The sequence below is a fragment of the Spermophilus citellus genome (genome assembly GCF_964194105.1).
Source record: "Spermophilus citellus genome assembly, chromosome: 1".
In the NCBI taxonomy this organism is placed as follows: domain Eukaryota; kingdom Metazoa; phylum Chordata; class Mammalia; order Rodentia; family Sciuridae; genus Spermophilus; species Spermophilus citellus.
In genome coordinates, this window is record NC_138182.1 from 229,305,363 (window position 1) to 229,328,094 (window position 22,732).

The 22,732-nt window shown below is 37.4% G+C and overlaps 1 protein-coding gene across 1 annotated transcript in view; it reads right to left on the reverse strand.

Annotated features, from left to right (window-relative positions):
• The window catches only part of ANKRD31 (ankyrin repeat domain 31), a gene marked incomplete at both ends in the record, with an annotated part of 205,417 nt that overhangs the window by 154,443 nt on the left and 28,242 nt on the right, over positions 1-22,732 (reverse strand). The window contains one exon of the mRNA XM_081309099.1: positions 1,940-2,016. Within this exon, the coding sequence (XP_081165225.1) occupies positions 1,940-2,016 (77 nt within the window). The remainder of the gene's footprint in view (positions 1-1,939; positions 2,017-22,732) is intronic.

Genomic DNA, 22,732 nt, shown 5'->3' on the forward strand with positions numbered 1-22,732 from the left:
GTGCATTCATATATGAACATATTATGTCCAATTCATTCTACTGTCTTTCCTATTCCTGTCTCCTCATCCCATCCCTTTATTCCCCTTTGTCTAATCCACCTCCCACTGTGTGTTAGCATCCACCCCCATTGTGTGTTAGCATCCACATATTAAAGAGAACATTTGGCTGTTGGTTTGGGGGGATTGGATTATTTCACTTAGCATGATAGTCTCCAGTTTTATCCATTTACCAGCAAACACCATAATCTCATTCTTCTTCTTGACTAATATTCCACTGTGTATATATACCACATTTTCTTTACCCATTCATGTGCTGAAAGGCATCTAGGTTGGTTCCACAGCTTAACTATTGTGAATTAAGCTGCTATAAACATTGATGTGGCTGCATTACTGTAGTATGCTGATTTTAAGTCCTTTGCTTACCTGATTTTTTGTTGGATTCAAACCTCAGTAGCCAGTTATCTACCTTTACTTATAAAATAACACCTTAAACTTCACAAAGGTTTTTCTCTTGTTTATTTTTTTTTTACAATGCCATCTTTAAGTTTTATTTGGCCATTGTTCTAATATTTATTATATACTGACTTGTTCTGTTAGTATTATTATAAACTTTATACCTTTTATCAGCATCTAACAACAGGCAAGGATATTTATGGCTTTTATTTCCTAAGAGGTATGGGATCTAGTCCCTGCTAAACACTCTCTTTAATTGGGTATTACTTACTTGTCATCTTACGACATGCTTAGACCTCACTTCCCACACTTTTTAATGTGTCACTACTGGTGCTCTGTATGCACATGGTCCTTCCCTTTCTTGGTACAATTCTTACTTTCTCCAAGACCACAGAACTTATTCATAGTTATGTTTTCTTTTTTTTCTACTTACTAGTGGATAAACAGAAAAACCCTGTGATTTACAAATAGACATATATGTTGTAAATAAAACAAAATGCACTTGTATTAACAGGTCCTGACTTTTAAAAGGCATTCAAACTTTAATAAATCCTACTATGGTCACCTTTTATAGACAACTTTTTATGTATTATTAACATTTTTTAGTATTACTGTGAATATATAATCTGTCCACAAACATTTCCACGAACTAAAAATTATTGTTTTTTTTTCCTGAATTTCTCACATCAGGCCAGGGGAAGCAACGATCTAGGCCTTTATTCTTTTAGTGCTACCCCCAGACATCCTTAAAAGAGTCATTGCTTTTCAGCAATGATTCATTTCAGACCAATCCTGAAATCCAGATCCTTTAAGGATCCCTAGTTTATTTAGAATTCATACACCCATAGCTACCAATACACATGTGCCACCAATACACGTGACGCACAGAAAGTTCAAAACATACTCATTAAAAGAATGAACAGATAATATTATTAGGCACTAGGAGTGTGATGTAAGAATTAGTGATAAGGAGAAGTGGTAACGCAAAGCAGAATACAGAGCTTTATAAATTTATCTTTTCCAGTTTCGTATCATGTCTTCCTGCCCTTTTCTTATAATACAAGGTTTCACTAACTATCATGAATATTTACTACAGTGTGACACAACATACATAATTTCACTCTGGAGGAATTCCTAGGAGACACCTCAAAGAGAAAAAGAGCCATTCTCTAATGTAGCTGAAACCAAAGTAAAACTGGCCTGTGTAACTGCCAGTCAGGAAGAGCATAGTGTAAATATTAATGATGTTATGAACAGTAAAAACAAAACATTTTCTTTCAAGTTTCAGCCCCAAAAATCACAAGTAGAAAGAGTAGGCATTTGGAGTAGCAGGTACTGATTGCAGCTGACCCGCTTCCTTCACGGGCAATTCTATGCAACACTGATTTCAAATTAAAATGTACAGTATACCAGCCTACTTGTAAGTAACTCCATATCTAAGCCTTTTATTTTCAGGCAAATAAAACCTCCACCCATTAAAACATACCTTCAATGTTTTGATGATTCAATGAAAGTACAGGCTGGGGAAATGACACAGTGAACATTGGAAAATATTTTCTAGTCCTAAAAAAAAATGAACAAATTAATTAAACCTTTTAGTGGAAAGGAAAAAAATACTATTTTCATCCAAATATAATTAAAACTTCTTAAAAAGAGCTTTCCAAATGTTATTGTTTTGCTACATCATTCCAATTATTTTTACAATTTCAACTTGTTAACATTTACCTATAAACTGACGGCAAAACTAAAGGAGCAAGCTCCAAGATTAGTCTCCAAGATTAGATAGTTCAGCAGTGTAAGCATCAGTCAATTCTTCATTGCTGTAACAAAACTTAAAGAGAAAAGATTTGTTTGAGTTCAAAGTTTTAAGAGGTTTTAGTTCGTGGTCAGCCAGTTTCATTGCTATGGGCCTGAGGCAAGGTAGCATATTGTGGCAGGATGTGGTAGAGGAAAGTTGCTCACCTAAAAGCAGCTGGGAAAGAGAGAGAGAGAGAGAGAGAGAAGGGAGGGAGGGAGGGAGGGGGAGGGGGGGAGAGAGAGAGAGAGAGAGAGAAGACAAGGATAAAATATAGTCTCCAAGGGCATTTAGCTAAGAACCCAATCCCTTCAACTAGGTCACACCTCCTAGGTGGTAGAAACTTCCACCACCTCCCAACGGTCCATGCAAATTATGAATCTACCAATGGATTAATTCATTAATGAAATAAAAGCCCTCTTAATTCAATCAATTCCCCAAAGCTCTACCTCTGAACATTGTTGCTCTAGAGACCACACCTTCAACACATTGGGGGAATATTTCATATCAATACCACAAGGTAAGCTAAATATATTTGATTTGAAAAAGTTTTTGGAGATAACTGCTTGCCAAATAGAGGTAGCAATGATAGGGATAAAATAGTCCAGAATTATGTAGGTTGGCTACATACATCCTCAAACATGCTGATGGTTTGTCATTATAGTTTTAGATATAAGTGAAAATCACTAATGAGAAATTTCTCAGACATTATTTATCATTTTTTTTTTCACAGCAGGCAAAAAAAATGTAAGAAATATGAGAAGGAAGAGCCTGAAGGCAAAATAAGGGTCATGTATAATCTGAAATTCTGACACTGTGTCTTTGGATAATTAAAAGTTGAAGACTGTACACTTCTTCCTTATCCCTTGAAATAATTGAATATAAATAAATAAATTGAATAAATAAATGAAATCCCTTATTTGACAAATTTGGCTGTTATAGTTGGTACTGGATGAGCAAATATATATCCATTTTACATGAATAATTTTCCATTCTATGCATAAACACTTATTTCTTAAATGCATGCAACTATTCCTTCACTAAATTATTAAAAATTTTACTTGTAAAATAAATGATTTTGTTGTACCAAGGGGAAAAAAGTTGACTGAAGGAAAGGCAATACACTGCACAAATAAAACCAAGATAATTTCCTTAAAAAAAAAAAAAACTCCCTCATTTCAGATGTTTTTAGACCAGTTTTTACGCATCAGGCACAGCTACTTAAATCCTAACCAAGAATAATAAATTGAGCAGCCTTTCTTGTACAAAAAAAGTGATTAATATGTTAACTTGAAAATGGAAATAAAACTATTAATATAAAATGATAATTTTTAATAGGCAAATAGAAAAAAAATTGCTCCTTTTTCCCAAAATGTTATGATTTGAGAAGAAGTAATTACAAACAAAACAAAACCCTGGTTTGAGTCAACAAGATAATTTTTTCCTTAATTGTAAAAGAGAATTTAAGACATAAATCTGAAAATACAGCAAAGCTTCTCCTAAATTATTAAAAAGTTATTTATATTAGGCAAGACTGCAAATAATCTAAATATCCTATCATAGAATGACCAAACAAATCAGAGAACATAATCAGTTATATAACAAAGTAATAAACTCACACATTCAAAAAACATTAATAACATGAAAAAATAATTATAAGTTATTACTTAAAAATTTAAAAACAGTATGTAACACTATCTATGAATAATCCAAATTCTAAAATAAAATCTTCCAAAATGTCAACAATGGTTCTCTGGGCAGTGATATTTTGTGCTATGCTAATGTTCCTTAGTTTTTTCTTTTTTCCATTTTTTAAAATAAATTTATACTTCTAATATGTTTGGTAAAAGGGTTATTTTATAATAACCCTTAAAATTATTGATCTTCACGGGGCTGGGATTGTGGCTCAGTGGTAGAGCACTTGCCTACCACATGCAGGGCCCTGGGCTTGATCCTCAGCACCACATAAAAATAAATGAATGGAATAAAGGTATTCTGTCCAACTACAACTAAAAAAAAAATATTAAAAAAATTTGATCTACAGAATCTTTACATCCATAAAAATTATTGAAAATACCAAAGAGCTTTAGCTAATGTGGCATATATATACTTCAATATAGAAATTAAAGTTTAAGCAACATGGCGGCGGGCGCGGAGAGATCAAGTCTCTGACCTCTTCAGCTTCGCAGGCATAGGGAGTGGTAAACCGTCTAAATGCTGTTTGATCAGGATCACTAGGCAATGCTGAGCTGACGTGGATCTGGGGCGAACAGTCTGGGCCTCTCAGAACACACACCGAGCCTGGATCGGCTGAATTCAAGCTCCCGTTCGCTTGCTTCTCGCAGACAAACTGCTGTGACTCAGCACTAAACGACCCCGCTGAAACACTGGTCGGCCCTTCTGATCCTACGGAGGTTAATGCCAACCGAGCCTTCATAGGCAGTGGCCACAGGATTGAAACGGGGCTTGGGAGAGACAGTCAGGACCCACCCGTTGCATTGGTCACCCGGCAAAGGGAAACGAACTGTTGCCATTTGCATGGGATTCCATCATGGCAGAGGACTGACGTCACCAGAATGCGGCGGAGGAGATAACTTCATTGAAACCAGTGGCTACAGGTGTGTAATCCCCTAGCCTTCCCTCTCCACACAGCGGGGAAAACTTAAGGGCCCCTCCCAGCTCTCCTGTGAGCAGGATAGCCAGACCAAGGGAATCAGGAGTGGCATGGGACCCATGGCGCAGAACTCCCGGCTACCGCTCCCACCAGTGCTGACAACTGAGGTCTCTTACACCAGCTACTGGGGGCGTGGCTACCGGAGGGTAAGCAAAATTCGCTGAGGATTCTCAGCCCCAAGCTCTACAAACTTAGGGTCTGAGGGAATGGCAAACAGGGAGAGTGTGCCCAGTCATTCATGAAAACAAGGCTCCCGGGAGCAGCAGACCTGGCGTGTAGCCAGTATTGTGGTGAACATCACCTGTGAGCGGAGCCTGGCTTCAGGAAAAGTGGGGAAGCGACTAGACACAAGAGAAGAGCCTAAAAACTCAGGATTGGAGACCCGCCCAGTCTGGGAGGAAGAGCTGCTGAACAGTGATTGGTTCCCGCGTATTCAGAGGAGAAGCTGGGCCCAGTGGGCACAGCTCCACCTACAAGAAGAGAAGTTAATCAAACTCTAAGACTGCATTTATTAATTTATTTTTAACTTGGGTTCTTTTTTTCATTTTCATTTTTTTGTTGTTGTTTTTTAATATTTTTTAAATTTTTTTCTGTTTTTTATTTTAATTTTTATTTTTTATTATTATTTTTTATTTATTATTTATTTTTTTATTTTCTATTTTTTTCTTTTGTCTTTTCATTTCTTTTCAATTTTCTTATTCCCCTTCCTTGAATTCTACCTGCTTACTCTCATTCTCTTTAGTGACTTATTCCCTTCCCTTTTAATACCTTTCCTCCCAAGCATCAAATAAATTTATACGAGTAAACAGTAACTCAGGAGTCAAACAGAACAAGAAGTAACATGAGCAGCATGAAAAAGCAACGAAGAAAAGGAGTACAAACAATGCAGGACAGCCTAAATATACAGGAGGACCTAGAGTCATCAGAAAAATGGTCATATAAAGAACTCAAGGAATACCTTAGACAGATGGAACGGAACCTTAAAGAGGATATGAGACAGCAAATTCAAACAATGAAAGAACACATTGAAAATGAATTACATAAACAGATAAAAGAAGAAGTTAAACATCTTTATCAGAAGATAGAGATTATTAAGAAAATCAAACAATAATTCTAGAAATGAAGGAAACTATAAACCAAATTAAAAACTCAAATGAGAGTATCACTAACAGAGTGGAGCAAGTAGAAGCCAGAACGTCAGATAATGAAGACAAAATATATCATCTTGAAAAGAGTCTAGCCAACGCAGGCTGGTAAAAAATCACAAGAAAACATCCAAGAGATATGGGATAACATAAAAAAACTAAACTTAAGAGTCATCGGGATAGAGAAAGGTATAGAGATTCAAACCAAGGGAATAAGTAACCTGCTGAATGAAATAATTACAGAAAACTTTCCAGAAATGAAAAAGGAAATGGATATACAAATTGTAGATGCATACAGGACACTGAGCATACAAAATCACACTAGACCAACAACAAGACACATTGTTATGAAGATATCCAATATACAGAACAAAGAGAAAATATTGAAAGCTACAAGAGAAAGGAGGCAGATTACATTCAGGGGTAAACCAATAAGGTTAACAACGGATTTTTCATCACAGACGCTGAAAGCGAGAAGATCCTCGAACAACGTATTTCAAACACTGAAAGACAATGGATGCCAACCAAGAATTCTGTATCCAGCAAAATTAAGCTTCACGTATGACAACGAAATAAAAATCTTTCATGGTAAACAAAAGTTAAAAGAATTCGCAGCCAGAAAACCAGCATTGCAAAGCATTTGAGCAAAACACTAAATGAGGAAGAAATGAAAAACAATAACCAAAACGATCAGTGGGAAGTGCCTCGGTAAAGACAGAGGGCAGGGGGAAAGCTAATCCTGGAGAAACAAACTAAATATAAAAAAAAGATAAATAATCAAACATGGCTGGAAGTACAAACCATATATCAATAGTAACTCTAAACGTTAATGGCTTAAACTCTCCAATAAAGCGACATAGGCTGGTAACATGGGTTGAGAAAACAAATCCAACAATATGCTGCCAACAGGAGACACATCTGATTGGAAAAGACATACACAGGCTGAAGGTGAATGGTTGGAAAAAAAATATACCACGTACACGGTCCTCGTAAGCAAGCAGGGGTGGCCATCCTCATATTGAATAAAATCGACTTCAAGACTAAGTTAATCAAAAGGGATAAGGAAGAACATTATATACTGTTAAAAGGAACCATTCACCAACAAGACATAACAATTATCAATATTTATGCACCAAATAATGGTGCTGCGACATTTATAAAACAAATTCTCCTCAAGTACAAGAATCAAATAGACCACAACACAATAATTATGGGTGACTTCAACACACCTCTCTCACCATTGGACAGATCCTCCAAACAAAAGTTGAATAAAGAAACTATAGAACTCAATATCACAATCAATAACCTAGACTTAACTGACATATATAGAATATATCAACCATCATCAAGTGGATATACTTTTTTCTCAGCAGCACATGGATCCTTCTCAAAAATAGACTATAAATTATGCCATAGGGCAACCCTCAGTAAAAATAAAGGGGTGGAGATAATACCATGCATTTTATCTGATCATAATGGAATGAAACTGGAAATCAATGATAAAAGAAGGAAGGAAAAATCCTACATCATATGGAAAATGAACAATATGTTACTGAATGATCAATGGGTTACAGAAGACATAAAGGAGGAAATCAAAAAATTCTTAAAGATAAATGAAAATACAGACACAACATATCGGAATCTATGGGACACAATGAAAGCAGTTTTAAGAGGTAAATTCATCGCCTGGAGGTCATCCCTCAAAAAAAGAAAAAACCAACAAATAAATGAGCTCACACTTCATCTCAAAGCCCTAGAAAAGGAAGAGCAAAACAACAGCAAATGTAGCAGAAGGCAAGAAATAAAATCAGAGCGGAAATCAACGAAATTGAAACAAAAGAAACTATTGAAAAAATTGACAAAACTAAAAGTTGGTTCTTCGAAAAAATAAATAAGATCGACAGACTCTTAGCCATGCTAACGAAGAGAAGAAGAGAGAGAACTCAAATTACTAACATACGGGATGAAAAAGGCAATATCACAACAGATGCTACAGAAATACAGAAGACAATTAGAAATTATTTTGAAACCCTATATTCCAAAAAAATAGAAGATAGTGAAGACATCGATAAATTTCTTAACTCATATGATTTGCCCAGACTGAGTCAGGAGGATACACACAATTTGAACAGACCAATATAATGGATGAAATAGAATAAGCCATCAAAAGACTACCAACCAAGAAAAGCCCAGGACCAGATGGGTATACAGTGGAGTTTTACAAAACCTTTAAAGAAGAATTAATACCAATACTTTTCAAGTTATTTTAGGAAATAGAAAAAGAGGGAGCTCTTCCAAATTCATTCTGTAAGGCCAACATCACCCTGATTTCGAAACCAGACAAAGACACCTCAAAGAAAGAAAACTACAGACCAATAACTCTGATGAACCTAGATGCAAAAATCCTCAATAAAATTCTGGCAAATCGGATACAAACACACATCAAAAAAATTGTGCACCATGATCAAGTAAGAGTCATCCCTGGGATGCAAGGATGGTTCAATATACGGAAATCAATAAATGTTATTCACCACATGAATAGACTTAAAGATGAGAACCATATGATCATCTCGATAGATGCAGAAAAAGCATTCGACAAAGTACAGCATCCCTTTATGTTCAAAACATTAGAAAAACTAGGGATAACAGGAACTTACCTCGACATTGTAAAAGCTATCTATGCTAAGCCTCAGGCTAGCATCATTCTGAATGGAGAAAAATTGAAGGCATTCCCTCTAAAATCTGGAACAAGACAGGGATGCCCTCTATCACCACTTCTGTTCAACATAGTTCTCGAAACACTGGCCAGAGCAATTAGACAGACAAAAGAAATTAAAGGCATAAAAATCGGAAAAGAAGAACTTAAATTATCACTATTTGCAGATGACATGATTCTATACCTACGAGACCCAAAAGGGTCTACAAAAAAACTACTAGAACTAATAAATGAATTCAGCAAAGTGGCAGGATATAAAATCAACACGCATAAATCAAGGCATTTCTATATATCAGCAACAATACTTCTGAAACGGAAATGAGGAAAAACACCCCATTCACAATATCCTCAAAAAAATAAAATACTTGGGAATCAACCTAACAAAAGAGGTGAAAGATTTATACAATGAAAACTACAGAACCCTAAAAAGAGAAGTAGAAGAAGCACTAAAAAAGAACCCTAAAAAGAGAAGTAGAAGCAGCACTAAAAAATGATAAAATCGTGGAATTTGCAGGGAAATGGATGGCACTAGAGCAGATTATGCTAAGTGAAGCTAGCCAATCCCTAAAAAACAAATGTCAAATGTCTTCTTTGATATAATGAGAGCAACTAAGAACAGAGTAGGGAGGAAGAGCAGGAAGAAAAGATTAACATTAAACAGAGACATGAGGTGGGAGGGAAAGGGAGAGAAAAGGGAAATTGCATGGAAATGGAAGGAGACCCTCATTGTTATACAAAATTACATATAAGAGGTTGTGAGGGGAATGGGAAAATAAACAAGGAGAGAAATGAATTACAGTAGATGGGATAGAGAGAGAAGATGGGAGGGGAGGGGAGGGGGGATAGTAGAGGATAGGAAAGGTAGCTGAATACAACAGTTACTAATATGGCATTATGTAAAAATGTGGATGTGTAACCGATGTGATTCTGCAATCTGTATTTGGGGTAAAAATGGGAGTTCATAACGCACTTGAATCTAATGTATGAAATATGATATGTCAAGAGCTTTGTAATGTTTCGAACAACCAATAAAAAAATTAAAAAAATAAAAAATTGTCTCTCTCTAAAAAAAAGAAATTATAGTTTAAATATTAGTTTTTAAATGACAGTAATAATCCAGCAATATATTAACATATTTTGTGATAAATTATATTTTCCAAAAAGAAAAAAATTAGTGAGACTAAAGTGCAGTGGTTTGCATGAGTATTTCCTGCAAGTAATCCCAGCTAATTGGTAGACTGAGGCAGAAGGATCACAAGTATGAGGCCAGCCTGGGCAACTTAATGAGATACTATCTATCTATCTATCTATCTATCTATCAATCAATCAATAAGTAAATAAAGCAATCAATCAATCAATCAATCAATCAATAAAGCAAGCTGTACATATAGCTCATTGGTAGAGCACCCCTGGTTCAATCGATAAATTTAAAAAAAAGTTGCAATGTTTCACAATTTATTTTGGGATTGTGGCTCAGCAGTAGAGTGCTTTCCTAGCACACACAGGGCCCTGGGCTCGATCCTCTGCATCACATAAAAATAAATGAATGGAATAAAGGTATTGTGTCCAACTAAAAAAAATATTTTTAAAATTTGATCTTCAGACTCCTTTACATTCTTAAATATCTTCCTTCCTCAATTTTTTTCCATAGTATTGGTATCTTTAAAAGAGATTAAAGAATTTCTTTACTGTATGATATATTTTTTTTTCCTAGTACCAGGGATTGAACCCAGAAGTGCTTAACAACTGAGCCACATCCACTGTCTTTATTTTTTTCTATTTTTTAATTATTAGTTGTTCAAATCATTACAAAGCTCTTGACATATCATATTTCATACATTTGATTCACACGGATTATGAATTCCCATTTTTACCCCGTATACATATTGCAGATTCACATCGGTTACACATCCACTTTTTTACATACTGCCATACTAGTGTCTGTTGTATTCTGCTGCCTTTCCTATCCTCTACTATCTCCCCTCCCCTCTCATCTTTTCTCTCTACCCCATCTACTGTAATTCATTTCTCTCTCTTGTTTTATTTCCCTTTTCCCCTCACTTCCTCTTATATGTAATTTTGTATAACAATGAGGGTCTCCTTCCTTTACCATGCAATTTACCTTCTCTCTCCCTTTCCCTCCCCCCTCTCGTCCCTGTTTAATGGTGATCTTCTTCTCATGCTCTTTTCCCTGCTCTGTTCTTAGTTGCTCTCCTTATATCAAAGATGACATTTGGCATTTGTTTTTTAGGGATTGGCTAGCTTCACTTAGCATAATCTGCTTTAGTGCCATCCATTTCCCTGCAAATGCCATGATTTTGTCATTTTTTAGTGCTGAGTAGTACTCCATTGTGTATAAATACCACATTTTTTTAATCCATTCATCTATTGAAGGGCATCTAGGTTGGTTCCACAGTCTAGGTATTGTGAATTGTGCTGCTATGGATACTGTTGTAGCAGTATCCCTATAGTACGCTCTTTTAAGGTCTTTAGGGAATAGTCCAAGAAGGGGAATAGCTGGGTCAAATGGTGGTTCAATTCCCGGCTTTCCAAGGAATCTCCATACTGCTTTACAAATTGGCCGCACCAATTTGCAGTCTCACCAGCAATGTACAAGAGTACACTTTTCCCCACATCCTCGCCAGCACTTGTTGTTTTTTGACTTCAGAATGGCTGCCAATCTTACTGGAGTGAGATGGTATCTTAGGGTGGTTCTGATTTGCATTTCTCTGACTGCTAGAGATGGTGAAGATTTTTTCATGTACTTTTTGATTGATCGTATGTTCTACTCTGAGAAGTTTCTGTTCAGGTCCTTGGCCCATTTGTTGATTGGGTTATTTGTTATCTTATTGCCTAATTTTTTGAGTTCTTTGTATACTCTGGATATTAGGGCTCTATCTGAAGTGTGAGGAGTAAAAATTTGTTCCCAGGATGTAGGCTCCCTATTTACCTCTCTTATTGTTTCTCTTGCTGAGAAAAAACTTTTTAGTTTAAGTAAGTCCCATTTTGTTGATCCTTGTTATTAACTGTTGTGCTATGGGTGTCTGTCCTATTAAGGAATTTGGAGCCCGACCCCACAATACATAGATCGGAGAAAACTTTTTCTTCTATCAGATGCAGAGTCGCTGATTTGATATCAAGCTCCTTAATCCATTTTGAGTTAACTTTTGTGCATGGTGAGAGAAGAGGATTCAGTTTCATTTTGTTGCATATGGATTTCCAGTTTTCCCAGCACCATTTGTTGAAGACGCTATCCTTACTCCATTGCATGTTTTTAGCCCCTTTATCAAATATAAGATAGTTGTAAATTTGTGGATTAGTCTCTGTGTCCTCTATTCTGTACCACTGGTCCACCCGCCTGTTTTGGTACCAGTACCATGCTGTTTTTGTTACTATTGCTCTGTAATATAGTTTGAAATCTGGTATCGCTATACCGCCTGATGCACACTTCCTGCTTAGAACTGCTTTTTTTTTTCTTCTAGGTATACAATCATGTCATCCGCAAATAGTGATAATTTAAGTTCTTCTTTTCCTATTTTTATGCCTTTAATTTCTTTCGTCTGTCTAATTGCTCTGGCCAGTGTTTCGAGAACTATATTGAATAGAAGTGGTGATAGGGGGCATCCCAGTCTTGTTCCAGATTTTAGAGGGAATGCCTTCAATTTTTCTCCATTCAGAATGATGCTAGCCTGAGGCTTAGCATAGATAGCTTTTACAATGTCGAGGTAAGTTCCTGTTATCCCTAGTTTTTCTAATGTTTTGAATGTAAAGCGATGTTGTACTTTGTCGAATGCTTTTTCTGCATCTATCGAGATGATCATATGGTTCTCATCTTTAAGTCTATTCATGTGGTGAATAACATTTATTGATTTCCGTATATTGAACCATCCTTGCATCCCAGGGATGAATCCTACTTGATCATGGTGCACAATTTTTTGATGTGTTTTTGTATCTGATTTGCCAGAATTTTATTGAGGATTTTTGCATCTAGGTTCATCAGAGTTATTGGTCTGTAGTTTTCTTTCTTTGAGGTGTCTTTGTCTGGTTTCGAAATCAGGGTGATGTTGGCCTTACAGAATGAATTTGGAAGAGCTCCCTCTTTTTCTATTTCCTAAAATAACTTGAAAAGTTTTGGTATTAATTCTTCTTTAAAGGTTTTGTAAAACTCCACTGTATACCCATCTGGTCCTGGGCTTTTCTTGGTTGGTAGTCTTTTGATGGCTTATTCTATTTCATCCATTCATAATGGTCTGTTCAAATTGTGTGTATCCTCCTGACTCAGTCTGGGCAAATCATATGAGTTAAGAAATTTATCGATGTCTTCACTATCTTCTATTTTTTTGGAATATAGGGTTTCAAAATAATTTCTAATTGTCTTCTGTATTTCTGTAGCATCTGTTGTGATATTGCCTTTTTCATCCCGTATGTTAGTAATTTGAGTTCTCTCTCTTCTTCTCTTCGTTAGCATGGCTAAGAGTCTGTCGATCTTATTTATTTTTTCGAAGAACCAACTTTTAGTTTTGTCAATTTTTTCAATAGTTTCTTTTTTTTTTTTTTACATTTTTATTTTTTTTTTATTGGATGTTCACAACTTTACAAAGCTCATGACAAATCATATTTCATAAATTAGAATCAATTGGGTTATGAACTCCCATTTTTTCCCAAATACAGATTGCAGAATCACATCGGTTACACATCACATTTTTACATACTGCCATATTAGTGACTGTTGTATTCTGCTACTTTTCCTATCCTCTACTATCCCCCCTCCCCTCCCCTCCCACCTTCTCTCTCTACCCCATCTACTGTAATTCATTTCCCTCCATGTTTGTTATCCCATTCCCCTCGTAAACTCTTAAATGTAATTTTGTATAACAATGAGGGTCTCCCTCCATTTCCATGTGATTTCCCTTTTTTTTCTCCCTTTCCTTCCCGCCTCATGTCTCTGTTTAATGCTAATCTTTTCTTCCTGCTCATCCTCCCTGTTCTGTTCTTAGTTGCTCTCATTATATCAAGGAAGACATTTGGTATTTGCTTTTTAGGGATTGGCTAGCTTCACTAAGCATAATCTGCTCTAGTGCCATCCATTTCCCTGCAAATTCCGTGATTTTGTCATTTTTTAGTGCTGCGTAATACTCCATGGTGTATAAATGCCACATTTTTTTTATCCACTCATCTATTGAAGGGCATCTGGGTTGATTCCACAGTCTAGCAATTGTGTATTGTGCTGCTATGAACATCGATGTGGCAGTATCCCTGTAGTGTGCTCTTTTAAGGTCTTCAGGAAATAGTCCGAGTAGGGCAATAGCTGGGTCAAATGGTGGTTCCATTCCCAGCTTTCCCAGGAATCTCCATACTGCTTTCCAGATTGGCCGCACCCGTTTGCAGTCCCACCAGCAGTGTACAAGAGTACCCTTTTCCCCACATCCTCGCCAGCACTTGTTGTTGTTTGACTTCATCATGGCTGCCAATCTTACTGGGGTGAGGTGGTATCTTAGGGTGGTTTTGATTTGCATTTCCTTGACTGCTAGAGATGGTGAGCATTTTTCCATGTACTTGTTGATTGATTGTATGTCCTCCTCTGAGAAGTGTCTGTTCAGGTCCTTGGCCCATTTGTTAATTGGGTTATTTGTTTTCTTATTGTCTAATTTTTTGAGTTCTTTGTATACTCTGGATATTAGGGCTCTATCTGAAGTGTGAGGAGTAAAAATTTGTTCCCAGGATGTAGGCTCCCTATTTACCTCTCTTAATGTTTCTCTTGCTGAGAAAAAACTTTTCAGTTTAAGAAAGACCCATTTGTTGATTCTTGTTACTAACTCTTGTGCTATGGGTGTCCTATTAAGGAATTTTGAGCCCGTCCCCACAATCTGTAGATCGGAGCCAACTTTTTCTAATATCAGACGGAGAGTCTCTGATTTGATATCTACCTCCTTTATCCACTTTGAGTTGACTTTTGTGCATGGCGAGAGGAGGGGATTCAGTTTCATTTTGTTGCATATGGATTTCCAGTTTTCCCAACACCATTTGTTGAAGATGCTATCCTTTCTCCATTGCATGTTTTTAGCTCCTTTATCAAATATAAGATAGTTGTAGCTTTGTGGTTTAGTCTCTGTGTCCTCTATTCTGTACCATTGGTCCACCCGCCTGTTCTGGTACCAGTACCATCCTGTTTTTATTACTATTGCCCTGTAATATAATTTGAAATCTGGTATCGCTATACCACCTGATTCACACTTCCTGCTTAGAATTGTTTTTGCTATTCTGGGTCTTTTATTTTTCCATATGAATTTCATGATTGCTTTATCTATTTCTACAAGAAATGCCATTGGGATTTTGATTGGCATTGCATTGAACCTATAGAGAACTTTTGGTAATATCGCCATTTTGATGATGTTAGTTCTGCCTATCCATGAACAGGGTATATTTTTCCATCTTCTAAGCTCCTCTTCAATTTCTTTCTTTAGGGATCTGTAGTTTTCATTGTATAGGTCTTTCACCTCTTTTGTTAGGTTGATTCCCAAGTATTTTATTTTTTTTGAGGTTATTGTGAATGGAGTGTTTTTCCTCATTTCCGTTTCAGAAGTTTTGTCACTGATATACAGAAATGCCTTTGATTTATGTGTGTTGATTTTATATCCTGCCACTTTGCTGAATTCATTTATTAGTTCTAGTAGTTTTTTTGTAGACCGTTTTGGGTCTTCTAGGTATAGAATCATGTCATCCTCAAATAGTGATAATTTAAGTTCTTCTTTTCCTATTTTTATGCCTTTAATTTCTTTCGTCTGTCTAATTGCTCTGGCCAGTGTTTCGAGAACTATATTGAATAGAAGTGGTGATAGGGGGCATCCCTGTCTTCTTCCAGATTTTAGAGGGAATGCCTTCAATTTTTCTCCATTCAGAATGATGCTAGCCTGAGGCTTAGCATAGATAGCTTTTACAATGTCGAGGTAAGTTCCTGTTATCCCTAGTTTTTCTAATGTTTTGAACATAAAGGGATGCTGTACTTTGTCAAATGCTTTTTCTGCGTCTATCGAGATGATCATATGGTTCTTATCTTTAAGCCTATTGATGTGGTGGATAACATTTATTGATTTCCGTATATTGAACCATCCTTGCATCCCAGAGATGAATCCTACTTGATCATGGTGCACAATTTTTTTGATATGTCTTTGTATCCGATTTGCCAGAATTTTATTGAGGATTTTTGCATCTAGGTTCATTAGAGATATTGGTCTGTAGTTTTCTTTCTTTGAGGTGTCTTTGTCTGGTTTCAGAATCAGGGTGATGTTGGCCTCATAGAATGAATTTGGAAGAGCTCCCTCTTTTTCTATTTCCTGAAATAACTTGAAAAGTATTGGTATTAATTCTTCTTTAAAGGTTTTGTAGAACTCCGCTGTATACCCATCCGGTCCTGGGCTTTTCTTGGTTGGAAGTTTTTTGATTGCTTCTTCTATTTCATCTATCGATATTGGTCTGTTTAAGTTGTGAGTTTCCTCCTGACTCAGTCTGGGCAAATCATATGACTTAAGGAATTTATCGATGTCTTCACTTTCTTCTATCTTATCGGAATATAGGTTTTCAAAATAATTTCTAATTGTTTTCTGTATTTCTGAAGCGTCTGTTGTAATATTGCCTTTTTCATCCCGTATGTTAGTGATTTGTGTTCTCTCTCTTCTTCTCTTCGTTAGTATGGCTAGGGGTCTGTCGATCTTATTTATTTTTTCAAAGAACCAACTTTTTGTTTTGTTAATTTTTTCAATAGTTTCTTTTGTTTCAATTTCATTGATTTCTGCTCTGATTTTAATTAGTTCTTGCCTTCTGCTACATTTGCTATTGTTTTGTTCTTCCTTTTCTAGGGCTTTGAGATGAAGTGTGAGCTCATTTATTTGTTGGTTTTTCCTTTTTTTGAGGAATGACCTCCAGGCAATGAATTTCCCTCTTAAAACAGCTTTCACTGTGTCCCATAGATTCCGATATGTTGTGTCTGTATTTTCATTTATCTCTAAGAATTTTTTGATTTCCTCCTTTATGTCTTCTGTAACCCATTGATCATTCAGTAACATATTGTTCATTGTCCATGTGATGTAGGATTTTTCCTTCCTTCTTTTATCATTGATTTCCAGTTTCATTCCATTATGATTTGATAATGTGCATGGTATTATCTCAACCCCTTTATATTTACCGAGGGTTGCCCTATGGCATAATATATGATCTATTTTTGAGAAGGTTCCATGTGCTGCTGAGAAAAAAGTATATCCACTTGATGATGGTTGATATATTCTATATATGTCAGTTAAGTCTAGGTTATTGATAGTGATATTGAGGTCAATAGTTTCTTTATTCAACTTTTGTTTGGAGGATCTGTCCAATGGTGAGAGAGGTGTGTTGAAGTCACCCATGATTATTGTGTTGTGGTCTATTTGATTCTTGAACTTGAGGAGAGTTTGTTTTATGAACGTCGCAGCGCCATTATTTGGTGCATAAATATTGATAATTGTTATGTCTTGTTGGTGAATGGTTCCTTTTAACAGTATATAATGTCCTTCCTTATCCCTTTTGATTAGCTTAGTCTTGAAGTCTATTTTATTCGATATGAGAATGGCCACGCCTGCTTGCTTACGAGGACCGTGTGCTTGGTATATTTTTTCCCAACCTTTTACCTTGAGTCTGTGTATGTCTTTTCCAATCAGATGAGTCTCCTGGATGCAACATATTGTTGGATTTGTTTTTTTAATCCATGTTACCAGCCTATGTCGCTTTATTGGAGAGTTTAAGCCATTAACGTTTAGAGTTACTATTGATATATGGTTTGTACTTCCTGCCATGTTTGATTATTTATCTTTTTTTTCCCCCCTAATTTAGTTTGTTTCTCCATGGTTAGCTTTCCCCCCTTCCTCTGTCTTTACCGCGGCACTTCCCGCTGATGGTTTTGGTTATTGTTTTCCATTTCTTCCTCGTGTAGAGTTTTGCTCAAGACGCTTTGCAATGCTGGTTTTCTGGCTACAAATTCTTTTAGCTTTTGTTTATCATGAAAGATTTTTATTTCGTTGTCGTATCTGAAGCTTAATTTTGCTGGATACAGAATTCTTGGTTGGCATCCATTGTCTTTCAGTGTTTGAAATACGTTGTTCCAGGATCTTCTCGCTTTCAGCGTCTGTGATGAAAAATCCGTTGTCAGCCTTATTAGTTTACCCCTAAATGTAATCTGTCTCTTTTCTCTTGTAGCTTTTAATATTTTCTCCTTGTTCTGTATATTGGATAGCTTCATAACAATGTGTCTTTTTCTGTAATTATCTCATTCAGCATGTTATTCATTCCCTTGGCATGAATCTCTGTGCCTTCCTCTATCCCGATGACTCGTAAGTTTGGTTTTTTTAAGTTATCCAAAATCTCTTGGATGTTTTTCTCGTGATTTTTTACCAGCCTATCTGAGTTGGCTAGACTCTTTTCAAGTTGATATATTTTGTCTTCATTATCTGACGTTCTGGCTTCTACTTGCTCCACTCTGTTAGTGATACTCTCGATTGAGTTTTTAATTTGGTTTATCGTTTCCTTCATTTCTAGAATTATTGTTTGATTTTTTTTTAATAATCTCTATCTCCTGATAAAGATGCTTAACTTCTTCTTTTATCTGTTTTTGTAATTCCTTTTCAATGTGATCTTTAAGGTTCCTTTCCATCTGTCTAAGGTGTTCCTTGAGTTCTTTATATGGCCATTTTTCTGATGACTCCAGGTCCTCCTGAATATTTAGGCTGTCCTGCATTGTTTGTACTCCTTTTCTTCCTTGCTTTTTTATGCTCATGATACTTCTTATTCTGTTTGACTGCTGAGTTACTGTTTACTCTTATAAATTTATTTGATGCTTGGGAGGAGAGGTATTAGAGGGGAAGGGAAGAAGTCACTAAAGAGAGTGAGTGTAGGCAGGTGGGGTTCAAGAGAGGGGAAATAAGAAAGTTGAAAAGAAATGAATAGACAAAAGAAAAAAGTGAGAAGAAAGAGAAAAAACGAAAAAATAAAAATTTAAAACAAACAAAAAAAATTATAATGGTATTAAAAAATGGAAATTAAAGTTTAAAAAAAAATAGTAATAATAATAGAATAAAAAGAATTAAAAAAAAGAAACCATTGATAAGAAAGTTAAAGAACAACAACAACGTCAACTACAAAAAGTGAAAATAAAAAAAAAACTAATAATAATCATTAAAAAAAATAATAATAATAATAAATGCAGTCATAGAGCTCGATTAACTTCTCTTCCAGTAGGTGGACCTATGCCCACTGGGCCAGGCTTCTCCTCTTGATAGGTGGGAACCAATCACTGTGCCTCAGCTCTTCTTCCCATACTGTGCGAGTCTCCAGTCCTGAGTGCCTAGGTCCTTCTCTTGTGGTTCCTCAATCCAGGCCCCACTCGCCTGTGATGCTTACCACATTACTGGCTACACACCGGATCTGCTGCTCCTGGGAGCCCTGTTTTCAAGGATGCCTGGGCACACCCTTTCTGTTTTCCTCCCTCGGACCCTACGTTTGTAGGGCTTGGGGCTGAGGACCCCCAGCGAATTTGTTTGCCCTCAGGTAGCAACTCCCCTGGTAGCTGGTGCAAGGGACCTCTGTTGTCAGCCCTGGTGGGAGCGATAACCGCGCTCTTGGGTGCCACGCTTGTTCACGACCTTAGCAGCGCCGCCGCGGCCTCCGCTGCTCCTCGGCCTGGTGCCTAGCTCCCAGGGCCCAAGCGGCTGCCGCCGCGGCTCTCCAACCCCCTCCTCCAGAGCACGGGTCCCTTCGCAGGGGGATGCCCAACGACCCCAGAGCAGGCTCTGCCCCAAGGTGCAGCAGGGAACAGGCGACCGAGGCGCTTGAGGCCGTGGTCCAGCCTTCAGAGGACAGGGCTCGGCACGCAGCCCAGTTCCAGTCTCTAGATGTGGCTGCTGGACAGTGTAGACAGGGCCATCAAGGCAGCATGCCGAAAGCAAATGGCGGCTCCCGCGGAGTGGATTTTCGGCCCGAAACCCCAGCCCAGCCAACAATTTCAGTCCACTAACTCTCCCTGTATAGACAATATTCAAAAAAAAAAAAAAAAAAAAGGGCGGGGTGTACTGAGCTTTCTTTGCCTCAGGTACTTAAGATCCACTGCTGATTACCCATTCAGCTTCTCTGCAGGGAGCAAAGTGAAAGAGGAAGCATATGGGCGCAAAGCGCCCGCGGCTCTGAACAGGAAAGCAGCTGGGAGCCAAGTGTCTCTTTTTCAATCTTTTTGTTTTTTCTGCTGCTTGGCCGGGTGGTCCACTACAGACTAATGGTGAAAGGAGCTCTAACAAGCTGTGCAAAGTCTCTATTAAAGCCGCTACTCTGAGCACCAGTTTCAGCAGTTCAGCAACCCCCGTACGCAGCCCAGTTCGCTATTTCATAAAGGCTTGGTTAGATTCCCTTCACGTCGCCTCCTGAGCTGGGTGGGCGGGGGGGGCTGTTTGCCGTGCAGGTGGGGACCCTTATCGCCGCGCCGGGCCCGGCCGCCGGGGGCCATTTGCAGAACCGGGCAGGCGGCGCTGGCGGCCGTTTGGTGGCGGCTGGAAGGGAGACTGAACCTCTGCACCGCGTGGCCAAGATTCACTCGTCTGGGACAAACTGTCACCTCTCATAAACTTACTGATTCCCGGCAGGTCTCCTTTCCACGGAATTTTGCTAGAGGTTCCTCCGTAGGTAGATTCTAGGTGTATTAATGGGTCTTTCTGATCGCGTTACTGTGGAGATCCTGAAAATACTGCTTCCTCCCCGGCCGCCATGTTGGGTCTCCAATTTTTTCAATAGTTTCTTTTGTTTCAATTTCGTTGATTTCCGCTCTGATTTTATTTCTTGCCTTCTGCTACATTTGCTGTTGTTTTGCTCTTCCTTGCTTTGAGATGAAGTGTGAGCTCATTTATTTGTTGGTTTTTTTTCTTTTTTTGAGGGAAAAAAAACCTCTGGTGAAGGCGATCCCCCACTCACTGTCTTGACAGGGTCACAGTGAGAAAAAGTGTTGGCAATGCCGCTCTCCCACTGTCTTGACAGGGTCACAGTGAGGATGAATGCTGGCAAAGCCACACTGGTTGGTGGGTAACCGAAACCATGAGACCCTTTTTTATGTAATTGGGACTTTGCATTTTCATGCTTATGTTTCTCACAGGAGGCATGAGTATGTTAAATGCCAAACAATTAAATTTCAGATGGCTAGAACAGAACAGGTAGTTCATGCCTTGGAAGCTGTTTTGCTACCCACCCCTCAGCATATCAAGGACAAAATAAAAGGCTATTCTTCTATCTTAGTACATTGTGGACAAACCTAATAACAGACAACAATCATCCTCTGAAAAACAAATTCTTTGAGAACTAGTGTACCTTGACTGAGAAACAAACTCTTTGAGAACTAGCGTACCTTGACTGAGAAACAAATTCTTTGAGAACTAGTGTACCTTGACTGAGAAACAAAAGAAACTCTCTGAGAAAGCAGCTCAACCAGTTTTATGAGAATAAACTTAGGAATTAATTAAAATAGCTTTATAAGACACAGTTTTAGAATAATGTTAAAAATATTATTTAGATTCTTAAGTTTAGAAATTATTAAGTCTTTAGTTATATAGGTTTCTGATATGCTTTAAGGATGATTCATAAACTTTAGGACATTTTAAATATAAGATTTAAAGGGACTTTTTTAGATGGGAATTTTAGATTAAAAATAAAGTGCAAGTGTACTTTAGGTTAATGATTAATTAGGAGACTTAGAGTCTGGTTACGTAGTTTGACATTAGTTAATAAGGAAATAACATCTTGGGAAAAATAGTAAATCTTGGGAAAATCTGAAGGATGTAAATTGGTGACATGTTTTATTGATGAATCTGTACTTTGATGATTGTATGGCTGGGGGTCATATCCTGGAAGAATGTAGATCGGTGTGCTCTCAATCATGGTTAAGGAAATGTCATGTCTTGGCAAAGTTTTAAGTTATATAATCAATGACGTATTGTGAATCTATAATGATGAGAAAAATTGTAATAAAAAGGGGACCCAGAGAAAAGCTGCTTTAGCTCTCTCTCTGAAGATTGCTCAAAGGGAACGACTCCTGTCTCATCATTTCGCCGACGCCACTCCTCCTTCGGGACTCCCTGGACCCCGCCGGGGCTGGCCCCCGGCAGACCTCCAGGCAATGAATTTCCCTGTTAAACTGCTTTCATTGTGTCCCATAGATTCTGATATGTTGTTCTGTATTTTCATTTATCTCTAAGAATTTTTTATTTCCCCCTTTATATCTTCTGTAACCCATTGATCATTCAGTAACATATTGTTCATTTTCCATATGATGTAGGATTTTTCCTTCCTTCTTTTATCATTGGTTTCCAGTTTCATTCCATTATGATCAGATAAAATGCATGGTATTATCTCCACCCCTTTATATTTACTGAGTGTTGCCCTATGGCATAATATATGGTCTATTTTTGAGAAGGATCCATGTGCTGCTGAGAAAAAAGTATATCCACTTGATGATGGTTGATATATTCTATATATGTCAGTTAAGTCTAGGTTATTGATTGTGTTATTGAGTTCTATAGTTTCTTTATTCAACTTTTGTTTGGAGGATCTGTCCAATGGTGAGAGAGGTGTGTTGAAGTCACCCATAATTATTGTGTTGTGGTCTATTTGATTCTTGAACTTGAGGAGAATTTGTTTTATGAACGTCGCAGCACCATTATTTGGTGCATAAATATTGATAATTGTTATGTCTTGTTGGTGAATGGTTCCTTTTAACAGTATATAATGTCCTTCTTTATCCCTTTTGATTAACTTTGTCTTGAAGTCGATTTTATTCGACATGAGGATGGCCACCCCTGCTTGCTTACAAAGACCATGTGCGTGGTATGTTTTTTCCCAACCATTCACCTTCAGCCTGTGTATGTCTTTTCCAATCAGATGTGTCTCCT